Source organism: Phacochoerus africanus, chromosome 15 (assembly GCF_016906955.1).
Source record: "Phacochoerus africanus isolate WHEZ1 chromosome 15, ROS_Pafr_v1, whole genome shotgun sequence".
Classification (NCBI taxonomy): Eukaryota; Metazoa; Chordata; class Mammalia; order Artiodactyla; family Suidae; genus Phacochoerus; species Phacochoerus africanus.
The window spans coordinates 75108450-75136037 of record NC_062558.1 but is presented as its reverse complement, the minus strand read 5'-3'; the positions used below and the strand labels follow the sequence as shown (position 1 = coordinate 75136037).

Sequence of the window (27588 nt, the reverse complement as noted above, 5' to 3'; positions counted from 1 at the left end):
ACTTACTGCCCTTAATGAGTACAAGCATTCAATTATAGAAGTATTTTGATCCTGAGAAATAGGTACATTATTATGCCTATTTTTGAGAGATGAGGAAATTGAGGCTCAGGGAGGGATTTAATTTGCCTTAAGTCACACAGCTTCAAGAGACCAGTTTTCCAACCCCACTTGGTGCAACTCCAGAGGCCAAGATTTTAACTTAAAGGCTTCTTGTGAGGAGGGATGAGAGAATGTCACATCCCATCCAGATGCCAGGCACCAACTAAATGCTCAGGCAAGATTAATGGGCAATCATCAGAGTCATGGTAACAAGTAGTAACATTCATATCAGCATTAAAGAGTGACTTTGGCCAGTGTTTTGTCAGAGACATATTGCTTTGTCCACTTAGGACAGGGACAGTCTGGGAGATGAATTGCCACACTGTGGAGTTTCAGGTCCTTAAAAATATTGAAGCTGCTGTGTCTTCTACTTCCTACTTGCACTTCTCTCCACTTCTATTTTTACCCCATTACTCTCCTCCCTACCAGTCACTAGGTAGCTACAGGGATGAAGTCCTTTGCTTCTGAAAATGGCCAGACTTGTGCCCTGAGTTTAAAGGGGACAATCAGTAACTTATGCTCTCACTTGTATTTGGCCGAAATGTAAATAGTGAAAACACCAGCCATGGAGTTAATGGGAGTCTGAACTTAGAAGGGAGCTTTACCCACCCTATGACCGTCAGGCAGAACAGTCCATGGTTTTCAGAGAAGATAGATGTCTGTGTTCTTCCTAAATATCAGAGACACTTACACATCCTGGGTTCTGGGGACTCCTGCCTGGGTCTCAGGTTCCCTGCCTCTAAAATAATAAACTTGATATTTGCCATATCCAAATACTATCTGTATCTTTTTGATTTGATAGTCTTTAACTTAGCTGTTTTACTCATATGTACTTAATATTTATATATCTGTTTATTTATTTTCTTTTTAGGGCCATACCTGTGGCATACATGGACATTCCCAGGCTAAGGGTCGAATCAGAGCTGCAGGTGCCAGCCTACACCACAGCCACAGCAACGCCAGACAGAGCTGCATTTGTGACCTATGGTGCAGCTTGTGGCAATGTCAGATGCTTAACCCACTGGGCAAGGCCAGGGATTGAACCTGTATCCTCACGGACACTGTGTTGGGTTCTTAACCTGCTGAGCTACAACAGGAACTCCTACTTACATTTACTTTAAACAGCAAAACTGTACATCATTACTTTACTGGAAAACCAATATCAGCTGTCATAAATAGAAGGTAAGAAGCTATAAAAAGAAATACAGATAACAACCAACCATTGTTCTTCATTCTAGCGAGCCAGACCTTGAACCGAGATCTGCTCTCATTTTGTTAAAAAGGGAGAACGGCAAGTTCTAGCAAAAGGTGTTGAAGACATGAATTAAACTGAAAGTTCCTCCCATGGGTAATTAGGATTGAAAGAACAAAAAAAGGGAAGAACTGCCACATGCTGAGATTCAGTGTGGTTTAATGCCCTGCTGGATGGCATCTAAGCTCACTTGGCACAGGACCACACTCTCAACACCTGGAGAAATAGAGGCCAAGACAGTTCTTACTGATGACTGTCTTGATAATCAGACCAGCATTTAGTCTGATTCTCTTAGGGTCTGCGGGGCAGATGGGGAGCAGGGGATACCCCCTAGAGGGTCTTTTCAAGCCTTTTCTCCCCATGCCTTCCTCTAAACAGAACTATCTCGGGCACAGGTGAGATGAACAGCTGTTCAGTAGAGTTTGATGCGCATCAAAGGCTGGCCGACCACTGCGTCTTCCCAGGACCACACAGGGCAAGGGGGAGGGGAGTCCCTCTTCCTGTCTTACCTTCTAGAAACAGGAGAGACACAAAAAGAAAAATAAGAGGTTGGCCTGGCTCAAAGAACGTGGAATTCAAACTTCTAGTAATAAAAAGGAACATCTGTGGCCCAAGGCAAGGACACAAAGGAAACCCATGTACCACGTGTCTCAACATGTTAAGTTATAATCAGGTCGCTAAGTTTCACACAACACAATCTCCCTTCTGCCTTGACACATACACCTTTATAACAACCTAGAAAGCTTGAATCTGGAATTCTCGGACTTCTTCAGGTTCTGATCAGGAATGTGATGGCTCAGTCCCCATCTGGAGGGGTTTCCTATGCACACATGTGGGTACCCGCAGCATGTGTGTCCCAACTCAGCACCGCTTGCACACAGCCATCCCTTGAGTCTAGAAGTGCCTCTAGCAGCCTGACTTCGGGGGGGATGGATTTAGGAAAGAGCCTGTGCAGGGCCGGGTTTCAGTTTGAGCCTATCTAGGCAAGAGGTTCTGGGTACTCAGAGGATGGCCCAGAAGGGGGAAGAGGTGTGAGCTCCAGGCTGCCATGTCTCCTTAGACCTACAGATTCCTTGCCTCACGGGATGGGGCGCAAATGAACATATGGGTAGTTTAATAATAACAAGAGCTAATACCTTATTTACCTTTTGCAGTTTACGGGGCACTCTGACCTGGTCAGGATTTTGAGATATGCAAGATTAATATTCCCACTTTGGCAGGAAAGAACACTTAAGATTCAGAGAGGTTAGTGACTTGCTCAAAGTCCCTTGATTGTGAGCCCTGTCCCTGGCCACTTCAAGAATTGAGATGGCTGAAGCTGCAAAGGGCAAGAAGGAAAGGGAAATGTCCCAACATCCTCATGACCAGCCATTGGTCGGCCATGAAATGCCAACTGGTGTGGCACTAACAGGCTGGCACATTTTGGCATTTGACCCTTCCCATCCCCCTCACAGAACTTCGTGAGCAGAAGGCGAGCCAAAGACAACTTCTGGAAGACAGCTTGATAAAGCAAGGGCAGACTTCTGCATTCTTAGCTCACAAAATGTTATTAGAAAATGCAAGTCAATTCAGTTTCTGTTTCAAAAAGGGCTGCTGTTTGGTAATGGCTCATTTCCCTTTTTGAGTCTCAGCAAAGACTCAGCAAAATGAAAAGCAGTTAACACCACCTCAGCAGCTAACAAGACCCTGAGAACAGGTAGGAGGTGTGACCCTGGCCCCCAACTCCCTGCTCCACATTACAGAATGCCTGAGTAGAGCGAGACCACAGCTCCTTCCAGCTCGCCAACACCAAGCGGTGGGCCGGGGCCCACTGGCCCTCTGGCTGCATCCTTTCCCACTCCCTCCTCCCTCCTGAACATGGATGGTGAAGGGAGTAGGTGCGAAAGATGCAAATGGGTGCCAACCTTGGGGGCTGGTAGAGAAGATGCCCTGGACCTGTGATCATTTTAAGGAAGGATGTGTGAGCGTCCACAATGCACTTGCTTCTTTAAAGACTCTCTAGTCTGGAGCAGAAATAGACGGAGCCTTTGCTCTCTCTTCCGGCCAGGCATGAGCTCCTGACAGCCATCCTCAGGCTTGGGGGCTCTAGCACCCTGGTTCTCCAAGTGGTCTTCCCCGACCAGCAGCATCAGCACCACCTGGGAACTTGTCTAAAAAGGTGCTTTGTCATACCCCACCCAGACTTGTGGAGCCAGAAGCCTTGCAGGCAGATCCAGGATCTGCACGTTGCCAGGCGCTTGGTGATTCTGGTGTGGACTGATGCTCTCCTGATCTTTGGGTGCTGGCGTCCTAGAGCCAGACCGACCTGGCTTTGAATCTCAGCTCTGCCACTCAGCACCTGTGACTGAGCCTTAGTGTGGGCACCAATGAAATGGGGATAATGGTACTTCCTCATCGTGTGATTGAGTAGATTGTGTGTTAACATGCTTGGCTCGTAATGCTCCATAAACAGGAGCTCTTCTCTTTCTCTGGAAATCAGACTAGACAGAGTGACCTCAAGGAGGCCACCGTGGAGACACACCCAGGCCCTTTCAAGGTGTGCAGCTTCTGACTCATACCTGAAGCCACCTCCAGCCTCCTGTGTCCCGTGACTGAAACTGTTGGCGGATCCGGTTTATTTCCCAGCTTCTCTAAAGGGAGCCCTCCCACCTCTGAGAGCAGCACACTGACTTCCCCGCCACAGTGCTCTCCCTGGAGAGCCAGCGGGACCCGCTGCATTTGCAGCCAGAGGCTCTGTTTCTGAGCCATGGTCTCCACTGTTCTTCCTCATCAGAAAAGGGGTGAGAATCACCGCTGACCTGCCAAGTTCATGGGGTGATGGGGAGGAGAAGAGGCAATACTTTATCATGGATGAAGAGCTCTACCTGGATATTCAGTCTTCACAACAACCCATGAGGGTAGGTACTCTGTCGACCTTTACAGATAAGGAAACTGAGACACAGAGAGCTTAAGAAACCTGCCCTGAATCACTCCTAAGAGTCATGATTCAAAACCCGGCATCCTGGCTCCAGAGTCCCATCCTTCAGCACTGTGCCCTGCCCAAGGACACCACCCGATGGGACAGGTCATGGTAGCACTCAGGGCTCTGAGCCTTAGAATGCAGCCCCTTTGACAAGCTGATGGAAGTTATGGCTCCTAGGTCCACGGGGAGCCCATGCCAACCTCTGCAATGATCTCAGCCTTCCGTGAACCTCTCATTCTACCCCAGGGCTCCCCGACTGAGGCCTGTGCAAGGGTCTTTGAAGGAAGTAGGAAGAAGAGAAGTCCAGGGAGATTGGAACATGCTGCCCTCATTAAACTCCAGGGAGTGGGACTGGGGCCAGGGCAGCAGGGATGGGGGCGTTGGGCGAGACTGCTGGGCAAGAGGGTCCACGTCCTCCTGTCCAGAGTGAAGCAAGGGAGAGGTGCGCTAGGCACATGGGGCTGTTTCCAGAATAAGAACAGGACTGGGGATGCTCTATCTCCTTTGGGCTCTGGACTCAATCTGGCAGATTCTGCTGGATAGCACCGGCTTGGTGCTAGCTGCTCTAGAGTAACCCAGGTATTGTCCTGCCAAGAGGCAGGGGTGGACTCGGTGACCTCAGGGTCCCTCCAAGCTCTGGGCATGTGTCTAAGTCAGGCATCAGAGGTGTGGTCATCCCAGGATGTTGCACTCTGCTCAGTGTCTGGGCAGCTGGGCCCCCTGCTTCCTGGGCCACCTGGAGAGGATACACGGGAGGCCTCTTGACATGTGAGGTCCACAGGGTGAAGCTCCCCAGCTCTGTCAACCTTGCCTTTGCTTGGTCAACTTGCAGTTCAAGTGTCTGTAAAGGCTGTATCCCTGGTGACTGAAGACCAGTGATCCCCACATCAAACCTCATAGAGGCACTGGGGGCAGGCTGGGTGACCGCTGTCAATCACGCTGAACAGGTTAGTCCAGCCTCCTGGAACCCCATCCCCCTTCCCAGCCTGTGGCCTGGGGCTCCTCAGGTCCACAAACCATTTGTCCTGGAAGTACCCTCTCAATCTTCTAAGGCAGCAGGGTGGAGAGAAGATAGGCTTTGAAGCCTCACAGCCCTGGTCTGAATTCCACTTCAGCCTCTTGCTGACTTAACCCCCGGGTCTCAGTTTCCTCCTCTGTAAAATGGGGCTCCCACATGGTAGTTTTTTGGTACATGGCACAGCCTGGACATCACGGGCGCTCAGTAACAGGCACCTTCTTTGCTGTGATGCAGACCACGCCCTTTCCCTGCTACAGGAGCCACCTGCTCAGAGGCTCAGAGCCAGGCCAGCGCCCTACAGGGCCTCCCTTCATGGTTTCCAACATCACCCAGCAGAGAAACACCCCCTCCTATGAATGCTCTTCCAAGGTTACAGGCACCAAACCCCATCTGAGGACAAGGCAGAGTGTCATCCCACAGGACAAAAATGCCTCTCCAGCTGCCTCCAGAAAGAGAAGACAAAAAGTGGGTAGGTGAAGCGGGTAGGCGAGGCGAAAAGGAAGGGAAAGCATCTGTATTCCAGACAGAACCAGCAGACACAGCTGGAACCCGTACAGAACTCTGCACTTAAGAGACCTCAGGGACACTCTCTACTCTCATTCACGAACCCACTGAATCCTAGAGCAGGCTCCCAGCCCAGCCCCGTCTCTTTTTTCTTCCTTCCTCCTCCCTCCCTTTCCTTCCTTTCTCTTCTCTTTCTTAAAGCATCACTGGGTGAAGAGTATCATAAAACCACATTCCCAGGAAGCTCCTCCAAGCAGACTCTGCTGCCCTGACTTAGGGCAGGGAAGAAGCCAGGCAGTGGGGATGCAAGCAAGCCTGGCATCTTGTGAGGAAGGGAAACCAGCGCAGTGGGTTAGGGCTGACAGTTTACATTGTGTCCCACCGTCCTGGGCCTAAAGCCAGGTCCAGCAGCAGCAGCCATGCTAGGGTGACCTCAGTGGTGGGAAGTGGCATCCAGGAAATGGGATGTGGGACCAGGAAGGGCAGGGGCTGAGGACTGAAATGGACTGGACATGGCAGGCCTGGAAGCAGCCCAGGATCAATGCCCAACAAGGAGTGGTGAAAGTGGTGACCCTGAGGTGGCCCAGGGTCTGGATCTATGGGGGCCCAGTCCTGCAGGGGGTCTGGACAGCTGCATGGGTCAGATCGACTAGGCCAGGGCCAGAGTCAGGCTTCTGGGCAACACATACACTCGGAACAACACTCCAGCCAATCTCTGAGTGAGGAACTGCTAGGACAGAATCAAAAAGAAAGTGAAGGTTCAGAATGGGCGCATGAGGGCAAGGTGGGTGAGGACCTCTGGGTATAGGCAGACCTAGGTTTCTTGTCTGGGGTACTTAGTAGCTGAGTGACCTTGGGTGAGTTACTTAACCTCTCTGGGCCTCATTTCGTTCACCAACGGATGGAGGAAAATGCAGGTAAAGCACCTGGCAGAGGGAGCACTGGGCCAGGAGTCTGGGCAGCCAATGGAAAGTCTGTCTGGGACCCTAGGTGTGTGGCCCAGTGACTAATCCCAGCCTCCACAGGGGCTGAATTCCTTGTGGGGTCCTGCTGGGGTCACAGGTGGAACTGGGCAGACCCCAGCCAATGGGTGGAGGGCAGCGGTGGCCAGGACCCCAGGCATAAGTGGCACTGACAAAGGTGCCACCAAGGAAGTGATCCTGGTAAAGTAGGTACTAGAAGCTCTCACTTAGAAAGCATGCAGGGTTGAGAGGAGTATGGGCTTTACATTTACCCTCCACTGGAATAAAATCATCTTCAAACTGACTTCTGGCCTCCTCTCTTCTACCTGGGGTTCTCTAGTAAAGCATTCCACAGTGTCAGGAGCCGGGGCCCTGCAATGACTTCCTCTCACATCACGTCCAAGCTGACGAGAAGGCCCCGAATCTTCTTTGGAGCACTGGGCTGAAGACAGCAGAAGGAAGGGTCTTTGCTAAGAATACTCGCCCCTGGTTCAAGCCTCTCCGTGTCCCCAGGCGTGTAGGAACTGGCCACCCACTAGTTAAAGAGTCACCTCATTTGGCTGCCTCTGGCTTTCTTTATGAATGAAAGGAGGAAAATGGAAATGTGTACGCTCTGGGAATCCACAAGGGCATGCATTTAAAACTGCCACTTGGGATTAAATCAGGAAACTACTTGACAAAGGCGACTTCTCAGGGATTCTCCCACTACTTCTTTCACTGAAAAGTCCTCTTCTCTTTAGCAAGTTTTGTTCACACCCCGGAATATGTGAGCTAGTCCCACAAGTCTGCTGGGGTCACACGAGACCCAGAGCAGCTAAGCCCCATGAGCCACTCTCACAGTGACGGAAGGACAAGGACACCTGAACACCACCATCCGCCCCTCTGCCTGGAGATGTATTTTCATTTTCCTTCTTCCCTTTTTTGGGAAGGAACCATCCTTTGCAAAATGTCCACTCACGTGAGCAACAAAGAACGGTGGGCAAAAGCCTAGATCATCCTCCCAGCAGCCCAGCAGCCGCCCCTCCTCTGGCAGCAGAGCTGGCGTGGACCGAGGCCATCGTCTCCTCAGCTCCTCCCAGCGCTGCATCATGAGGGTGGGCCGTCCTCTTCCCCCTTCACTCCCCGCTAATTTCAAATCATTTCACTAACACCGACACCTCTTCTTTTACTTCTGAGAGCTACCCCCCTTCTGCAGAGCACGCGAGACCCCCACTCCTCCCTACCTCCAAGCTCAGAGACCGCCTTTTCACCTTCAAGCAGACAAGCATTTGGAAGACACCTGAGGCTGAGATGAGTCACCAGCCAGAAGGATGCCCCAAATGATGGAGTCAGTCGGGCGGGGGGGGGGGGGAGGGGGGGCAGGAAGCCAAGAGGGGAGATTTCAGCTTTCTGCAAGGAGGGGCAGGGGAGAGGGGAGAGTTTATTTGTAAAGCTTAAAAAATAAATTTTTTAAAAAGTATCAAGTTTCCAAAAACCTTTCGAGGGTGTCCCTTTCAATTCTCTGACCACAGAGAAGGAGTGTGTACTAGCCTGCATCGGTGGGGAACATAAGCTGCCGCCACTAGGTGGATGACTGGCTGCTTCTGGGTTTAATCCGCTGTCTGCAGGACACCGCACTTCGGAGCATGAGCTGCTTGATTTATGGCTCTCAGGGTTGTCATTCCTCAGGGCAGGCTCAGCGCTTCCTATGTGACTCCTGAGAAAGAACTCCTGGTCGGATCTAGTTCCTTTCTCTCTCTGATTCCCACGTCCATCTGCCTGCGCCCCGCAAGGGACAGCCTTGTGGAAGCCTTCAGGGAACCTGAAAAAATATAAATTACTACTCATGTCAGTTGACTGCGAGGTGGGGGTCTCAGAACCTGAGGGTTGCCTTTTGAAACAACAGCTTCAAAATACACGGCTACCCAGAACCCACCAGGACAAAGCAACACCTACTGCTGCTGCTGAGAGCTGCACAGCTCTCCTGACATTCATAACAAAGCAACCTGGAAGGGAAGGGGTGAGCGGCCCCCTCTGGACACCTTCTGCCCCTCCAGTCCTCTCTCCACCCTTTGCGTGCTCCTTGGCTTATGGTCCAGCCCTCAGGGACTTGGAGGAGATGGGGGAAGGAATATGCCTCCTGCGGTCACAGCAGGCGGGATGTGCCCCTCCCGTCAAGCCCGAGGAAGAACGACCTTCCAGGATATAATGCACAAGCTCTTAGGGTTCTTACACCCCCTCTTTATCCTCAAATTACCCAATTTGAGTATGCTATTTCCTGCCAAGACCCTAATACAGCCACCAGTAAGGCTTTCATTAAGTACCCAGGTATTTATTAGGCCCCTAAACCAATGGCCTTGACATATAAACATAGACGATAAACCCTGCCTTGACTCAGGCCACAGACCACTTTAAGGATCCCTGTTTGAAACCCAGGCTTGACATGCTTGGTCCCGGGTACAGCGTGGAGCCCACGTCCAGGGAATGAAGGGCTCCTGGAGGGCCTGTCTTCCTGGGGTTCCAAGTCTGGCTGGTAACCAAAAGTAAGGGATCTGCACAGGCTTGGGTCTCAGGCCTGAGGACTGGCCGTTCCAGGGGGGACCCTCTCCGGGTAGGGAGGGCTAAGGAGTCTCACACATCTTGCCATCAGCTGGGAGGAGGCAGAGGCCATGCAGAAGGTCTTGGCCCGGCCCTGTAAACAACTCAGAGCCACATACTGACAGCACGGTTCCCAGGAGGGACGAAGGACAGGTGGAATGTACCCATGGGCGAGGAGCTCTCTGACTGTGTAACTTGTAACTGTGCCTCATTCAGGTGTCTTTGCTCTTCCAGCATCACAGGACATTCTGGAATGTCTGCTTGGCCTGGGGATAGCCCTGGTCCCGGGTCCCTGGGAGTGACGAGGGCCAAGCATGCTCGGCAGGGCCAACTACAGCCCTTCCTGTTGGCCTCCTGGGCCCTCCCGGCATTTCCTCCCCTTCTCGCCGAGGCTCCCGGGCATCGCGTGGCACCAAGGTCCAGCCATCGCCCCTCCTAGATGAGATGCACAATTAGGGCAGAGCAGGCTGAGCCGAGCATCAGACCCAAGCACAGGTAAAAGGTCATCACCACCCCTGTGGCCTCGGCCAGCTCCCTGGGCACGATCTTGGGCCCGTAAATGAGAGCCAGGGTGCTGAGGTAGCCGTTGCTGAGCCCCAGCAGGGAGGTGAAGAGCACCGGGTACACGTCGGACTGGAAGACCACCACCTGCAGGTGGACGCGGGGCTGGTAGTTGCAGAGCATGAAGAGGGGGACAAGGCAGGTCCGGAGGAGCACGAGCCCCGGGAGCACCTTGCTTCTGGGCCCCGGCACCTGGATCCAGGCGGTGATCTGCCGGCCGCACAGGTCGGCAAAGTTGTACAGGAGGAAGGTGGTGAGGGGGACGAAGAACTTGGTGGTCCATGGTGAGCCGGAGCCCTTGCCGAGGGACTCGATATTGGTGGAGATGGCGGGGAAGATGATGCTGGTGATAAAGAAGAGGTAGATGATGCAGAAGCCCAGGCCGGCCGTCTTCTTCAGGATGGGGCGGAGGGGTGGTGTCGAGGAGTCACTGGATCTGGGGGCCCCTGAAGAGGGGTTGGGGGAGTCCTGGGGTGGCTGTTCTTCACCAGAAAACACGGCTGGCCAAACAGGCTTCATGTAGTACCTGCAAGGGAGAGGCGAGGGGTCAGAGGGCCCAGGAAGCTGGGATCTGGCGTTGCTGTGGCTGTGGTGTAGGCCGGCGGCTGTAGCTCTGATTCAGCTCCTAGCCTGGGAACCTCCATATGCTGTGAGTGCAGCCCTAAAAAGCAAGAAAAGAAAAGTAACATATACATGCTGCAATGAACCCAAATAATACAGAAGAGAAATGATAAAGGAGAGTAAGAACTCTTACTTCCCACTCTGGTCTCACTCCTTAGAGGTACAGATCATTAAAAATATGGTGTATATAGTTCCATGCACATGCAAACAGCCCATACGCACAGTTATGGACGCAGTTACGTTTCTTTAATTTTTTTTCTTTTTAGGGTTGCACCTGTGGCATATGGAAGTTCTCAGGCTAGGGAGTCAAATCAGAGCTGCAGCTGCTGACCTATGCCACCGCCATACCAATGCCAGATCCAAGCTGCATCTGTGACCTGCACCACAACTCACAGCAAGCTGGATCCTTAACTACAGATCGGGGCCAGGGATTGAACCTGCATCCTCCTGGATACTAGTCGGGTTCGTTACCACTGAGCCACAACGGGAACTCCTACAGTTGCATTTCTTAACTAAAAGCGGGATTGAACTGTAGGTATTGTAAAACTTTTTGCAACAGTGTAATTCCTAAATATATATCTATGTTATATAACTAAATACAGGCATAATAATTAAACAGAAATGCATACAAACAATTGCCTAAAGAACAGTACCTTGCAGCCATCCTTTCATACAGAGACAAGGCTCTCTGGCTCTCTTGTCTCTATGCTGTGATGCTGCAGAGTCTTCCACTATATGGATACATAATTTAACTGCTCCCCTAATGATGGACATTTAGGTTAGCTCCAGTTTTTCTCTGCTACAAATATTGGTGCAATGACTATCCCTATACATAAATCCCTCCACACATACCCTACTATCTCAAGAGAGCAGATTTCCAGAAGAGGAACTGTGGGATCACAAGGCTTCTGATTTTAAAATCTTGATAGATATTGATAAACTGCTCTCTAGAGAGATAGAAACAATTTATCTCTGCTCTATACCACCCACGCACCCTAACTAAAGTAACCTGACCCTTCAATCTGCAGGAGAGCACTTGTTTCTTTCAAAAAACTGACCACAACTTTATAATCATTGTGTTAGTTTACTGATTTCTCGTCTGTCTCCTTCAACAGAAGACAGCTCCCTGGGGCAAGAACATGTTTGGCTGTTTTCAGCTAATTCCCCAGGCACACAAAACAACCCTTCAGAACATAATTGCTGATCACTTTATTTGGAATCTAATATACAGCACAAATGAACCTGTCTACAGAAAAGAAATAAACTCATGGACATGGAGAACAGACTTGTGGGTGCCAAGGGGAAGGAGGAGGGATTAGGATGGACTGGGACTTTGGGGTTAGAAGATGCAAACTAGGAGTTCCCGTCATGGCGTAGTAGAAACGAATCCGACTAGGAACCATGAGGTTGCGGGTTCGATCACTGGTCTCACTCAGTAGGTTAAGGCTCTGGCGTTGCCGTGAGCTGTGGTGTAGGTCGGCAGCTGTAACTCTGATTAGACCCCTAGCCTGGGAACCTCCATATACCGCAGGAGCGGCCCTAAAAAGCAAAAAAAAAAAGGAAGAAGATGCAAATGCAAGCTTGTGATGGAACATGATGGAAGATAATGTGAGAAAAAGAATGTATATATATATATGTATAACTGGGTCACTCTGCTGCACAGCAGAAATTGACAGAACATTGTAAATCAACTCTAATAAAAAATTTTTAAGAATAAAAATAATTGCTGAAAGAACCAATAAGCCTCCAAATGTCTTTTCCCCAATATCAACACTGAATAAGATCAATTTTTTCAATTTCTGCTACTTTGACCAATGCAGAATAGGCTTGTGCTCTTTGCCTTGCTGTGTGACCTTGCCTGAGTCACTCAACCTCTCTGGGCTTTGGGTGCCTAAAAACCAGGAGACATACGCTGACTGTATTAACATACTTCAAACAGAGGACTTAGTGTGAGGTGAGGGAAAACAGGAGGTTGGTGGTAGCTGGGTTCTGGTTTCAGCCCCACTTCTGCCTCCCCTGTGACCTTAGGCCAGGTACTCCCCTCTCGGGGCCTCAGTTTCCTCCTCTATGAAATTGACAGAGTCCATAGCTGTAAGCTTTTGAGATCCTATCCTAAGAGGCTACATATTGTCAATAAGGCAGTCAGCGGGAGGAGTCCTCCCCAGAGTCACTTTTCCATGTGATGCTGAGCTAGGCACTTTGGCCTTGAACCATGTCTTATTTCCCAATCGCTATTTAGGGAAAGGACTTCTTACTTCCCCTTCTGTTCTGCATCAGGTCCTCCCCTTAGTGGCTCTAAGGAAGCTCTCCACCAGTTCCTTTGGCCAAAGCTCTTGCTCAAAAGTTCTTCCAAATCTAACTGCCCATCCCATGCTACTGCAATCAGCAGCCCCCAACACTGCATGAGACTCAGTTCCTCCTGGATGGGATGGAGCCGCCCAGCCCAGCCCTCCTGGGTGCAGTGACCGTGGGCTGCCCTTTAAGAAAGATTTAGCCTGAGCAGCCCTGGGAACACAGCTCTAAGCTCCATCCTCAGATGACTTTCCGTAAATCCAAAGTTTTGACCAAGGTGTTAAAGAGACGTTTCCATGGGCTGGCAGAGCCCTGGCTGTTCTCTGGCTCACATGCTTAGCTGGACAGGATTTTGGCCTGCTCAAGTGAGACCAAAAACTAGGGTGGCCACCTGTCTTGGTTTGGCTGAGACTGTACTGGTTTTAGCACCGAGAGCCCCGTGACCTGAGGTCCCCTTCAGTCCAAGGCAAACAAGGAAGGCTGGCCGCCCACTGGGAACAGCCCACGCGAGGCTGACGAAGGACACGGGAAAACAGCAGGAGTGGTAGGAAACTCCTGCCTTCTGGTCAGTGACTCAGAAATAATTTAATCAGCAGTGACAAAGTTCCCAGCAGTGTACAGGGCACTGAGGGCACCGTGAGTCAGCCACATCCCAGGAACCACAGGGACACACACTGTCATGGAGCACAGCTGGGTCATTTTTGATGACAGCCCTGAAGGGGCAGGGAGGCGATGGGCAGACTCATGGGTCTGTAGCCATCTGAGATACTGGGGGGACACAATGTCATCACTCAGCCCCCTTTTATCCCTCCTGAGGCCCCTGAGACCAGCTGAAAGTTATAAGAACCCTCTAACTGGGGAGAGCAACCTGCTCCAGCAGAGTTGGGGCTCTGGTGAAGGCAGGAGTTCTGGGTATTAACAAGGCGCCTCTCACCGGGACAGGAAGAATGGGTGACGAGGAAGGACCTCGCAGTCACAAGCCAAGGAGGCAGCAGTACAATGCACAGAAAGGGTGTAGCCCTGGAAAGAGCTCTGTGGTCCAATCCCTGCCTACGACTCACCAGGTGAACAACCTGGGCATGTCTGTCCATCCCCCAAAGCCTCAGCTTCCTCATCGGTAAAATGGGAAGATATAGTAAGACCTGCACAAGGTCACCATACACCCTAAGTGAAAAAACTGGGAGTTTCCATAGTGGTGCAGTGGTTAATGAATCCAACTAGGAACCATGAGGTTGTGGGTTCGATTCCTGGTCTCGCTCAGTGGGTTAAGGATCTGGCGTTGCCGTGAGCTCTGGTGTAGGTCACAGATGCGGCTCAGATCCAGCGGTGCTGTGGCTGCGGCGTAGGCTGGGGTCTACAGCTCCTATTGCACCCCTAGCCTGGGAACCTCCATATGCCATGGGAATGGCCCTGGAAAAGGAAAAGAAAAAAGAAAAAAAGAAAAAAACTGGACTGCTTTCTTTGCCCAGTGCCACCACGCCGAGTAGGTTCTGCTGGAGCGGGCAGAGCCAGGCCCTGCTCTCCCCAGCTCTGCCGGCTGGCACACTGGCACCACAGGCCGATTGCCAGACCTTTTTTTCTGTCTCAGTTTCACCACCTGAAAAATGGGGAAATAACTCTTGCCTTCCCTACATCAAGGAAGACCATGGATGTGAAAACACATTGAAAAGAATAAAATGCAAGAAAAAAAAAGTCAAGGTTTTTTTTTGTTTTTTGTTTTTTTTAAGACTAGCAGGAAGCAAGAAAGGAAGAGGAGGAAGGAGAAAGGGAAAGCAAGAGAGAGACTAAGGAAAGAGGCCCTGGGAGGTGGAGAGAGGCCTCAGAGGACAGGGGTGAATGACACAGGTGTGGAGTTGGGCTCGAATCCTGATTGTGCTGCCAATGGGCTGTGGGACTCAGGCAAGTAATTCCACCTCTCTGAGCCGGGTTTCTTGTGTATGCATGGGAACAATCACGATAAGTCACAGGGCTGCACCGATGAGGAGCAGGTGGGTGAGCTTTGAAGGAGAGGTGTCCCAAGAGGCTGGCAGCATGCAAAGAAGGAGGGGAGGGTGCTTTGCCAGGGAAGTTGCCTGTCCCCCTTATCCTTCCTCAGCTCCCGCTGTGGCCACCTGCCCTCCCTCACAGAACGCTCGAGGACTCCAGCTGTTTCTCACATTCCTTGGCTCGGCTGATTTATGGAGCAACTCCTCTGAGCTGGGCACAGTCCGAGGCATGGGATCCAGCCAACAACGAAACCCACACAACTTCTGCCCTGCCAGAGGGAAGGGTCACGCTCCAGCAGGGAGACCTACTCAGGGGCTAGAAGAACGCAGGGGGCTGGCATAAAGCCATAGGCACGAGGGAAAGAAGGATGCTGGAGGGATGGAGGGATGGAGCTCAGGGCCTCACCTGGCGTAGTCCAACCGTGGCAGCAGCAGGTAGAGCCCGATGCAGAGCGCCAGGAAGACGTCCGCCGTCAGGAAGAAGGCCAGGGCGCTGTCCGTCACGTCGCTGGACGCCGCCAGGTCCACCAGTGAGGCCACGGCACTGATGGTGCCCCCCATGGCTCCTCCTGTGGAGAGCGCGGGACCCCACGGAGCCAGTCAGGGCAGGTCCATCCTCCCTGCTCTCAGGCCCGGCTTCTCTCTGCTCGGGCTTAACAGAACCAAAATCAGTCCTTGATGCTGAGGAAAATGCTGCAGTTCTCATGGTATCCCGAGGCCTTGGCAGACACGGACCCATCCTGCAGCCGTGGGCACTCTGGCTCTACCAGGGTCTCCCCAGCCTGGCTGCTCCCAAGGAGGCAGATGGCCTCCAAGGCTTCACCTGCTTCTCGGTCTGGCCTCCGACACTTGACACTTGACCCTCTGTCTTTATTGCCCTTTGGATGGGCTCAGAATCTTTAGGGTCAGAGGTCGGCCATCTCAGAGAGCTCCTCTCCCTGCCCTGGGCCCCCATCACCCACCAGCTGCACTGGGCAAGAGGCTGAGGCGTGTCTAAGCACAGGCTCTCCGGCGGAGGAGGCAAAGAAATGAAAGTTTGCATGGCGATTAAGGGCACAGACTCTAGAATCAAACCATCTGAGTCCTCTCCTGGCTCTACCACTTCTAGCTGTGTGACCTTCAGCAAGTCACTTAACCTCTCTGTGCCTTGATTTCCCCATCTGTAAAATGGGGGGGGGGTTAAAACCCACCTCTAAGGGCTGTTATGAAGATTAAAAGGATCATTACGTGTAAAGCAGAACTGTGCCTGGCACTGAGAAGCGCCATATAAACCCTCCCAGATTCCCAATTAGGTGTCTGGCTATCTCTGACTTCCTACATCAAAGCAGCAACAACAGGGTAAACCCTTTGCCAAGAGGGTGCCAACTTCTGAGAAGCTGTAATCCCCACCTGGGTGTTTTGTAAGAACTGGAGTTAAACTCAGGAAGACATTCCCCGGCTGCCCTGAGGAAGAGATCTTAACATCACTGCCTCTTGATTTTCCTCTCTCTTCCCAACTTGTAGAGAATTTACAATATTATCATCAACAACAAACCAGGCCTCCGGGAGCTCATCCTTCATGACTCCCTACTTTATCTCATCAGTTATGGAAATACATGCAAATGAAGGGCTTAAAAAAAATGCCAGTACCAAACAAATGAATTTTGTCCTCAGATGCCAACACATACAGGACTCACAGATGGGCTCCTCTGGACAGAAAACAACGAGGGGCTGGTGAGGGGTGCTGGGGTTCTGGGAGATTGGGACACCTCGCACCTGCCAGGGTGACTGGCACCCACTCGGTGCTTCACATGGGGAGGACAATGCCTTACGGCCCAGGGTGATGAATACTGAAGTGTGATGTGAGATTTCTCCACTTTTTCAAAATGGGCTTTCTTAAAATTTCACAGGAGAGTCTCCTCTGGAAGGCCAGACGACCTTAAGGGCCCCTTGCCAACACAAACACTGTGTTTGGTCACCAGTTCCTGGAGAGACAGCCAGCAAGAATATTATATATGCTCCAGCAGGATGGAGGGAGATGAGGGGACAAGGGCTGAGAACCAGGTGACAAGGGATTAAATCCAGTGTTTGGCGGCCACTTCCCCCAGCCTAGGCATGCCCTTCCTGAAGCACTGCCGGGGGCATGTTGATTGTGCTCAGGAAACTTAGCAATGGGTCCACTCTTATTTTATTTTATGCCCGTGGGTTTCTCCCAGGATACAGCCAGAAGCCCAATCTTATATCAAAAAATGGCAAACAGGTTTGAGCTCACATCTGAACTCTGATCTGTTCACAGGGACTGTCTCCAGTGCTGTGCTGAGAAGGATTTAGAAGCTTTGGAGAAAAGATTCAGATCAATTAGTGATGCCTGGCAGCGGCATGGGCATGGGGAGGGGACACACACCTCTGCCATCCCTGTCACATACTACTTGGCATTATCCGTGAATGGGCACAGAGCAAATTCCTTTTTTTTTTTTTTGGCTTTTGTCTTTTTTAGGGCCGCACCCATGGCATACGGAGGTTCGCAGGCTAGGGGTCTAATCGGAGCTACAGCTGCCAGCCTACACCACAGCCACAGCCACACCAGATCTGAGCTGCATCTGCAACCTCACCATAGCTCATGGCAACACCGGATCCTTAACCCACTGCGCGAGGCCAGGGATCGAACCCGCAAACTCATGGTTCCTAATCGGATTCATTTCCGCTGCGCCATGACGGGAGCTTCCAGAGCAAATTCTTTGCAAAATTCTTCTCAAGTGGGCAAATGCTTATAGCCCCCCTTCATGCAACACTAACATGCAGAAATACTGAACAGAGCAGCTGAGTCCCCCATCTTGCCTGAAGGGATGGTGGTCTCCTGGGAAAGCACAGATTCTTCCTGACCCAGGTCTTTTTACCTTGTTGAGACAACTGGGCAAGGAGACAGAACTGCTAAGGTCTGGACAACAGGCTTGGGTTAGCATCGAAATTTCAGTTTAAGGGGTCAGCTCAAGTCGCATCAGCAACGCCTCCCCTCACCCCATAAAATGCCAACGTTCAAGGTAACAGAGGAGTTTATTACTAGGCCATCAGCTCCTAGGAGGCTGAGTCTTGCTCAGCTTTGAGTCCCCAGCACATAGTAGATCTGTTATAAAATTAGAGGGGAAGAAAAGACAGAAGGGAGGAAAGAAGGAGAAAAGAAAGGAGAAAAGGTAAGGGAAAGGTAAAATAAGGAGAAGGGAAGGGGAGAGAAGGAGGTGGGGGAGAAGGAGGGTGGGAAAGAATGAAACATCGGTTCAAGAAACGCTCTTGGAAGGCAGACTGTATTTTCCAAAAGTAGCCTGAACTATGTCTCCCCTCCCACCTGCTCTTCTTACAGTATGATTTTCATACTCACCCACTGAGATATGTAGATCTGTTTTCTCCCCTTGAATTCAAGTGGGTTTAGGGCTAGAGTGGGAGTGAGTCTACATGTCTTTCATGGCTAAGTCGTCAAAGGAAGTAACGCTTCTGCCTGGGTCTCTTGGGATGCTTGCTCTTGTGACTCAGACGCCATGCCATGGGGAAGCCCAAGCAGCCCTGGTGAGGTGCAGGTGGAGAGGAACGCTTGCCCCAGCCCCAACCCTGACTGAGCTTCCAGCCAAGAGCCAGTACCAACATGCTGGCCGGGTAAGCTCACCATCTGGAAAGTGGATCCTCTAGGCCCAAGTGAGCTAACCTGGCTGATGCCACGTGGGGCAGAGGAGAGCTGCCCCTGCCAGCTCCTACCCAAAATGTAGATTTGTGAACCAAAGAAATAACTGTCATTGTTCTAAGCCACTAAGGTTTGGGGTGCTTTGTAACACAATAATAGAGCACGGAAATACATTTAACACTCATTTCCTTTTCCAGAAGGGTTACCACATGCTCACCTCTGGCTCCTTCGAATGACCCCCGGGGGGACTGACCTGGTCAGCAGTCTGGACCCCAGCTCTCACCTGATATCAGCGCCTGGGAATTCCTCATGGGGAAGGAGCCAGTCATGCCAAAGACGCTGCTACTGAAGATGGTGGAGGTGCCGCTGAGGATGGCCATGCAGATGATGGTGAGGGCAAAGAAGCTGCGGGTCCAGGAGGAGGTATCCACCTTCACCAGCACCGTCATCATCACAAAGATGGACAGCATGACAGTCAGCGAGGCCAGCACGCGGACACGAAGCGGAACCCTACGGTGAGGATGCCAGAGGCAGTTAGAGACCCCCTCAGGCATCACGCCGGGCAGGGGGGTTGGTGAACACTCCGAAGGGAAGCAGGTATGCTCAGTGGCTGGGATTGATCGTGCACGCTGCCGTCAGGAGGCCTGGGTCTGAATCCTGCCTTCCCCACCAGGCTGTGTGCCCTCGGATAAATGACTCAATCATTCTGGTTTCAGCTTCTGCATCTGTACAACAGAAGGAAGAATCGATCTCCCAGGAGGGGTGATTGTGAGGGTCTCTGCGGAGGGGTGTGTGGAGCCAGGGAGCAGTGCCTGGCTCAGGGCAAGTGCTCTCAGACGCTGCTTCCCATCTTGCTGTGAGGTTCAAGGATAGGACATGAGAGCTCTTGGGGCAGGACCCCTGCTCCTCCCGCCACAGCACTGAGCTCCCGCTGGCTTTGTGTAGTGTTTGAACAGAATAACCACCCACTGGGCTTCTTTCCCCCAAAACATAGCATGAGACGTGAGGGGAGAAAGGAAGAAAATCGTCGTCTTCGTCATCATAGCGAACACTGAGACAGCACTTCATTTGGTTGTGTCATGGGTTTTATTGTTTTTTGTTTTTTTAAATTTTATTGAGTATAGTTGACTTACGACGACGCTGTATTAGCTTCAGGTGTTCAGCAAAGTGAATCAGTTATACATATAAATATATCCATTTTTTCCCCTAGAGGTTATTATAACGTATCGAGTAGATTTTCTTGTGCTGCACAATACGTTCTCGCTAATCATCTGTTTTATACAATAGTGTGCATGTTATTCCCAATCTCCCAATTCCTCCCTCCCCCACAACGGTTTCACCTACGGTAACTGCTCAGATGGGTGTTGAAATCTGTGACTTTGTTTCTGTTTTATAAATAAGTTTTTCGTATCTTTTTTTTATTAGATGCCACCTATAAGTGATATTATACGAGCCATTCATTTGTGCTAGGTACCCTACTAAGTGTTTTCTAAATGCTAGCTCGTTGAATTCTCACATCAGCTCTAACAAATAGGGATTCTTCCCTCTCCCACATATGCAGATAAGGAAACCAAGGTCAGAGAGGCTAAGGAACGTGTTCAAGGTCACACAGCTGTGAACTCAGGAAGTCTGCTCCCACCTGTGCTCTCAGAGTGACACTCTACTGCCTCCCTGGGGGTGAAGGAAATATGGGTGGTCCAGAACCGGTGGCCAGGGCAGAAGGGTGCTCCTGTGATGGTCTCGGTTGTCATGGGCAGCAGCTGATGCCAAACCAGAGCCAGCTCCCCACTCCTAAATGTCAGCCATGCACCCCTCCCAGCCCCAAACCTGCCCAGACACCACCCTGCGGGGAGAAGCAGGGAAGCTGGGCTTCACTGAGAAACTGCACATTTTCATTCCAAGGACAGAGAACATCGTCTAAAGAGGCTGTTTAAATCATCAGATTAAACTAAGCTTTAAACCGGATTGGATGTTTAGTTAATTTTCCTGCTAAGCAGTGGATGAGGGCTGGGCGAAAAGCCAGATTAGTTATACACACAGTTCTTTTGGATAAAAAAAGAAAGACATGAAAGGTAGGGAAAAAAACACATGTACATAAATAGGTGTGAAAGATGATCCTGAAAAGCAAGAAAGGGTTTTTCTGAGTGCTTTTGTGGCCCTGGGCTAATTTGAGTTTCCTTCCAGTCCTTGGCTGAAGGTAGAGCAGGTGCTGCCTTGGCTTTGTCAGGGGCAGAAAGAAGGGAAGAGCTAGTTAGTTCAAGGTTGTGGCCTGAGGCCCTGGGCTGCTGGATGAGGATCTAGGTCTGCTGCCCCCAGCCCATGGCCGTCTTCTAACTCGCATGTCCCCTCTGGTGAGTTTACAGCATAGATGCAGGGGCCAACTTCTGTGTGTTGGATGCCCTGGGACACAGGACAGATGAGGGACAGGCATTTTGATCCTGTGTGCAAAGTGCTCCATCAGCAGGGTCAAAGGGCATCCTGGATACATCCAAGGGGCACAAAATCCACCTTGGGCACATCATAGTTTTTTGAAAGTGATACCATGCTGCGGTATGAGGGGTGTCTGGCTGTGAGCGCATGCCTTGTGAGAGAGAGTGGAGCACGTTTGAGGAATTAAAATGGACTCTGGCTGCAGGTGAGATTGAGATCAGAGGTTGCTGGGCAGACACGGAGCCCCACCTTAGAGGTCCTTGTCCACCTGGTAAGTGCCAGGACTTGATCCTCAAACTGGGGCATTGAGTGGGCATGCAGTCTTTGTCTGCCAGCAGCCTCCCACCCCAAGCACCCCTTCCTCCATGTCAAGTTGTCCGGTGGAGGGGGCCAGTCATAGCGTCTATATCAACCCATCTGCAAATGAGGGCACGTGATCAGAGTGTCCCATACCCTGCCCCTCCACCACTGGATTAAGCACCAGCATGTGAGCTAATCGGAGCTGCTGGTCACCCTGTGGCCAGCTGTACGGGAAGAGGCCACATGCGGGATGAAGCCAAGCAGACATACATAGAGCCCAGAGACATCGGATAAGAAGGAGAGCCCTGCTGGAGTTCCCATCATGGCACAGTGGAAAAGAATCTAAGAACTATGAGGTTTTGGGTTCGATTCCTGGCCTCGCTCAGTGGGTTAAGGATCCAGTGTTGCCATGACCTGTGGTGTAGGTCGCAGACGCGGCTCAGATCTGGTGTGGATGTGGCTGTGGCTGTGGTGTAGGATGGCAGCTGTAGCTCCGATTAGACCCCTAGCCTGGGAACCTCTACATGCTGCGGGAGCAGCCCTAAAAAGCGGGGGAAAAAAAGAAGAAGAAGAGCCCTGTGGATACTGGCCATCCCCTAGATCCAGCAATGGAGGCAGACCCGACTTTCATTTTCCAGGGAAAGAATGAGAAAATCCTTTTTGTGTCTCTCTGGTTTGTTACCAAGGGTGCCAACCAACACAAAGGGTCTCCAGTTGGAGAGAGCATGGCCTGAAACTCCACCTCTGTGCCAGGGGTGTCCTGCCCATGTACCCTACCCCCCTCCCAGGAAGCAGGCAGTGACACAGTGCCAGGCAATGAACACCTCCCAAGGGCAGCCTTCAGCCAACGCTGGGGAAGTGGGCGGCTAAATACCCCAGCTCCCTTCCCCTCGGGTGTGTGCTCCACCCTGGCTCCAGAGCTCAGGACGGGTCAAGTTTGGTCACCCTGTGGGAGCTGGCTTGATAAGGCATCCTTTACTGGCTGCCATCCCTTCCTGGCCTCCCCACTCTCTGATCTTGGCCTCCCAAATAAACTACTTGCACTCGAACCCTTGTTGCGGGGTATATTTCGGAGACACACCACATCAAGACACAGCTTCCTAGGGTTGGCAGGAGCCTGGGCAGGAGCTGGGAGGCAGCCGGATGGATGGAGCACCTTGACCTCAGAGGCCCAGCGTACCTACTGTACCTGCATGCCAGGTGCCCTGAAGGCTGGTGGTCAGGACTTACCTCTGATGCTTGGGGTGATCCTACGTATTTAGCCCTGCCACACAGTACCCCCCACTCTCTCCCAGCAGCTGAAGCCCCCCATCCACCCCAAAGATAAGAGCTACAGGGGGGAGTTCCCACTGTAGCTCAGTGGGTAACGAAGCCAACTAGTATCCATGAGGATGCAGGTTCTGTCCCTGGCCTCCCTCAGTGGGTTAAGGATCCGGCATTGCCCCAAGGTGCGGCGTAGGTCACAGAAGCAGCTTGGATCTGGCATTGCCGTGGCTGTGGTGTAGGCTGGCAGCTGCTGATCAGATTCGACCCCTAGCCTGGGAACCTCCATGTGCCGTGGGTGTGTCCCCCGCCCCCCCGCAAAAATAAATAAATAAATAAATAAATAAATAAATAAATAAATAAAGAGCTCCAGGGCATAGAGCCTGAATCTGGAGACAAAGCCCTGCTGACTCTGCCACTAATTCACTGTGTGACCCCAGGTATATGTTATTCAGCCTTTCTGGCCTTCAGTTTCCTCATCTTAAAAAGGAAGAGGTGGGACAAGATAACATCAGGTCCCTTCCAGTTTATGATTCTAAATCTGAAAAAATTCAAGTGGAAAGAGAAGCTGGGGACAAATGCCCCAACATTTTAGCAGTTCCCTGGGATAAGAAGGAGGCAGAGAACAGACTAGGAGCCATAAGAAACATTGCAGGGACAGGTTCTGTCTGGTTCTCACCCCCACGGCTGGCACAGGGCCCGGCAGGCACCTGGTAAACATTTGCTGGACACACAGATTGACACGTGAGAGGTACGAGCTGGGTGCTAGGCGTCAGCCTCCCTTGCACTCTCTGCCTCTTGACCCCACAGCACAGCAGGGAGACAGCTGGCAACATCAGCAGCCATCCAGCCAGTCTTGGGAGCGACCTCTGCCCCCAGCCATCTCCTCACAGACACAGTCCACCCCAGGAATGCTGCCGGCATCACAGAAGCTCCCCTGTGCTGGTGACAACAAGGCAAGTAGTGGCTTGAATGGGAACGTTGCTTTGGAGAAAGCTGGGGGACTTGGTACCCAGGCAGCCCCATGGCAGGGAGATGAGGGCAGAGTGGGAGCTGAGGAGTGAACATCAAATGCCTTACAGAAGCGAGGCGGTTCCCAGCTCTGCCTCTGCTCCCCCATAAGATCCCTCACCTGCACAGGTCTCCTCACTTGCTAATTACCTGCTGCAGAACCCATTCTCAGCTGGAGCCTCCGTGCACAGGCCTCCAGGCCCTTTGGGATCTTGCCTGGGGCTATTTTCAATGCTCATAAAGCTTTATGAAATGTGCCCTGTGCACGCCGGCCCTGCATCCACTAATGGGGGCTGCTGCCTTACTCTCTGCTTCTTCCACCCGGGGCAGGGACAGTGCAGGGGCTGGTGACACTGCTGGGATCTTAGGCAAAGTCTGGACAAGTGCTGCCCTGGGGTTGGTGGTTCTGCTCTGGGACAGAGGATGGCTGAGGTGACAGCTCCAGCCCTGGGACCCTGACGTGAGATTCTTGGAGAAAGCTGCCAGCTGTGCCCGGGCTGCCAGCCATACCCAGGCTGCCAGCCTCCCCCTCACCCCTTACTCATGAGGACTCAGGACCTCAGGGGACTGATTTCTCCATAAGTCTCCAAAATGTAAATCCTCCTCATAAGTATTTATGATGCTACAGATTTAACATAATAAAACACTTGCCGATTATGGATGAGCCAGTTAGAGAAAACCAGGGTTCTCCAGGAGGGGAGAAAAGGAGACATTTCAATTTCGCACATTAGATAAAAAACAGCTTAGCCCCAAACCATCTTCTCACAGTCCAAAGACAGAGGCTGGGAGCATTTCCCAGACCGCCCTCATCCCTCTCCTGGAGCCGTGCAAGGGCAGGCTGTGGGGGGAGGGCTGGACCCTTCTGGAACACTGAGCCGTCAAAGCCAGTTCCCAGCCATCCTCAGGAGGGCAGCTGCCCAGACGGGCCACGGTCCCCACTGCAGACAGACCCAAACCCGCTCAACCACCTCCTTCCCTGCAGTGGCCTGAAGCCAGAGACAGATGGGCTGCCACTTGCAGGGTCTGAGGTGTGGGTCTGGCTGCAGGGAGGGGGTCGGGCAAAGCTGGAGAACTAGGAGGCAGGTGGCCCAGAGGTTCCAAGCACAGATGTGTGTGGTGTGTAGGGGGTGGAGGGTCTCAGTTCCAATCCTGACACCTGGCACCACCCTCTTAATAGCCAAGTAAACTCTGTCAGCCTGTTTGGCCATCTATAACCCAGGGGAAGAAGCATGCCACTCTAGGCCATCGCCAGGATTAAAGAAGAGAACGCCTCCAAGGGCCGTCTGAATGTAACTGCCATGATTAGAGATTATTCACCCAGGCCTGGAGGCTGGGCCTTCCCTGCCACTGCGGACCCCCACTCCCCACTGGCTTCTGCCCCCCTGGACCTCACGACCACAGAGAGGGCAGTGCCAGGGAAGACACCAGCTCAGGCTGCCCTTTCCTGGCCCTGTGGTCCTGGGTCCATTTCCTGACCCCCACTTTGGAGATCAGGCGAGGGCCCTGGAAAGGAGAGAGGGCAGGGAGACCCTCAGAGGCCAGCAGAGCTGAGGGCTCTCATCCTGGCTCATTCCTCACCTCCTCTTTGGTGGGGTCTCTGGAGGCTGCTGTCCTGCTGGGACACTGACAGTAGCCCTGTGAGCCTGGGGCAGGCTAGGGGCCAGCTGGCTTTCAGCCTCGGGGCCGTCTGAGGCCATGTTCCCTCTCACTTGTCCAGCACTCTAGTTTTAAGAGGCAGGCAAATTCTTTGACATTCCTTCCTTTGTCCTTTTTTTTTTTTTTTTGTATTTTCTAGGGCCAGACCTGTGGCATATGGAAGTTCCCAGGCTTGGGGTCAAATCAGAGCTACAGCTCCCAGCCTGCACCACAGCCACAGCAATGCCGGATCCTTAACCCACAGAGTGAGGCCAGGGATGGAACCTGCAACCTCATGGTTCCTAGTCAGATTCGTCAACCACTGAGCCACGACGGGAACGCCAACATTCCTTCCTTTGAAAGGTGGGGTACTAGAGTTCCCATTGTGGAGCAGCAGAAACAAATCCGACTAGGAACATGGGGTTGTGGGTTCGATCCCTGGCCTTGCTCGGTGGGTTAAGGATCTGGTGTTGCCGTGAGCTGTGGTATAGGTCGCAGATGCGGCTCAGATCTGGCGTTGTTATGGCTCTGGCTTTTCATGACATGAAAAGTCCTACTGCCTGAGGACAACCTACAGGAGACCAAAGGGAGGGACAGAAACAGACAGAGAGAGAGATAGAAAGAGAGACAGAGAGACAGGGAGAGAGGTGCCCCTCAGAGGCCTGGCAGCTCTGGCCCCAGCTGTCTGCAGTCACAGGAGAGAGGGCCAGCCAGAGCTGCCAGCTGAGCCTGCTGACTCCCAGAACTAAGCAAGGTACCACTTACTATTATTGTTTTAAGCAACTATGCTTTGGGATCACTTTTATGCAACAGCAGGTACTTGGAATAACTCCACAACATGTTTGGAAGGACTGGTCTATTTGAGTGGAGCACACATGAGGCATATGTGCTGCTCTCTCTTCTCCTGGACTCAGAGCAGACATCACTAATCAATCACAGCACACTCCCTGAGGCTGGACCTGCCTTAGAAACTTATTCAACCAGAGATCCAGGCAGTTACTACTAACTGAACAGAGATGGGTAAAATAGGTTTGCCACCAGTGACCTAAGGTCTCAGTGGGCCGCGCCCAACAGCAGCCCAGGTTGCTGAACCTTAATGTAGCCACAGTTATCACCTAGAGGTGGCTTATGGGAAATGCAGGCAAAGCAGCACAGGCTGTTACCCCTGTAAATCTAAATGGAAAAAGAATGGTGCCAGTCATGCAATGGGATTGAAAGGCCAAGGGCTGTCTTCTAAATCATTCCTTCCTCCACAGTGCATCCAGATGGGGGATCTTTCCCAGCCCTTCATGAATGCAGTGTCAAAAGTCGCCCACTGACTCCCTTGTGAGTGGTCGACACATGAGCTGCTGTTACCAGCTTGGCACCAAGCATCAGGTGACCCATTCCCACACAGTGAGAGCTGGGGTGGTAGGGTGCTCTTAACTTCCACCTGCTCTGGGAAAGGCCAGCCTCCACAAGCCTTGCGGCCTCGGCAGATGCTGAGAGTCAGGCTCCCCTGAGAGAAAAAGGAAGACCCCTCTGGCTGCTGACACCAGGCGACAGCGTGTGGCTCCCTGACTGGGCATCTGTGAGCAGGGCCCCAGGTAACTGATCTAACTCTCAGTCTTCAGGGAAGACTCTGAGCTGCCTGCCTGCTTTGGTGGCCACATTTAAGCCAGCAGCAGAGAAGCAGCTGTGGACCACAGAGCAGTGGATAAGGCTGGAGGTGAAGGTCAGGGTCCTGGGCGAGGGGGGAAAGTGGCCTACCTGTTGACAAGCAGGAAGTTGACCACGAGGCACAGTATGGAGGGCACGGTGGAGGCCACAGCCAGGTAGCTCTCAAAGTAGTTCTGCAAGCACAGAAGTGAGGAGGCCGCTGAGGTCACTCGGGGTGGAGGGGAGCAGAGACAGGGCCCCTCCTGGTGAGGCTTCTCCCGACTGACTTCAGATACCCACAGGTGATGGGTAAGTCTACAGCATGGTCTCGCCCCATCTCTGACCCTAGATCACTCACTCAGTCACTCAACAAACAGACAGCAGCATGAGCTGTGCTAAGTGCTGGAAACATAAGGAAGGCCAGGATAATGTCCCTGCCCCAATACGCTACAGCCCATGCTCGCACCCATCCTACCTGTCCCACCCATGGATGAGGCAATGGAGACAGAACGCAATGTATGGTTACAAAGAGAATTTTTGCCCTATCAGTTGTCTTAGCCCGTTGCCAAGTTTCAGAGTTATCCAAACAGGCTTTGTTATGGCTCATCCACATTCTCTGGTTCTTGCAACCAAGGGAGAAGTCTTAGAAATACACTGGGCTCTGCAGGGGAACTGTTCTGACTCTGGATTTGCTCCCTCAACAGAGCTGCTACCCAAGGTCAAAGCCATTTTGAGAAGTGGCTCCTAGACTGGGCAAGATAAAGGAAAGGGTATTTTCCTGGAAGTAACTCAAGGTTATCACAGACAAAGAGTGCAGGAGACCACA

The 27588-nt window shown here is 52.0% G+C and overlaps 1 protein-coding gene across 3 annotated transcripts in view; it reads right to left on the bottom strand.

The window, feature by feature from the left end:
* Window positions 1–9092: 9092 nt before the first annotated feature.
* The window catches only part of SLC29A3 (solute carrier family 29 member 3), a 43846-nt gene continuing 25350 nt past the window's right edge, over window positions 9093–27588 (bottom strand). For 2 of the 3 annotated variants that reach the window (XM_047761066.1, XM_047761067.1), the window contains 4 exons: window positions 26874–26956; window positions 18769–18995; window positions 15240–15402; window positions 9093–10461 (listed from right to left, as the gene is read on the bottom strand). In XM_047761066.1, the coding sequence (XP_047617022.1) occupies window positions 9810–10461; window positions 15240–15402; window positions 18769–18995; window positions 26874–26956 (1125 nt within the window). In that variant the 3' untranslated portion in view covers window positions 9093–9809. The remainder of the gene's footprint in view (window positions 10462–15239; window positions 15403–18768; window positions 18996–26873; window positions 26957–27588) is intronic. The other variant, XM_047761068.1, reaches the window with a different exon arrangement.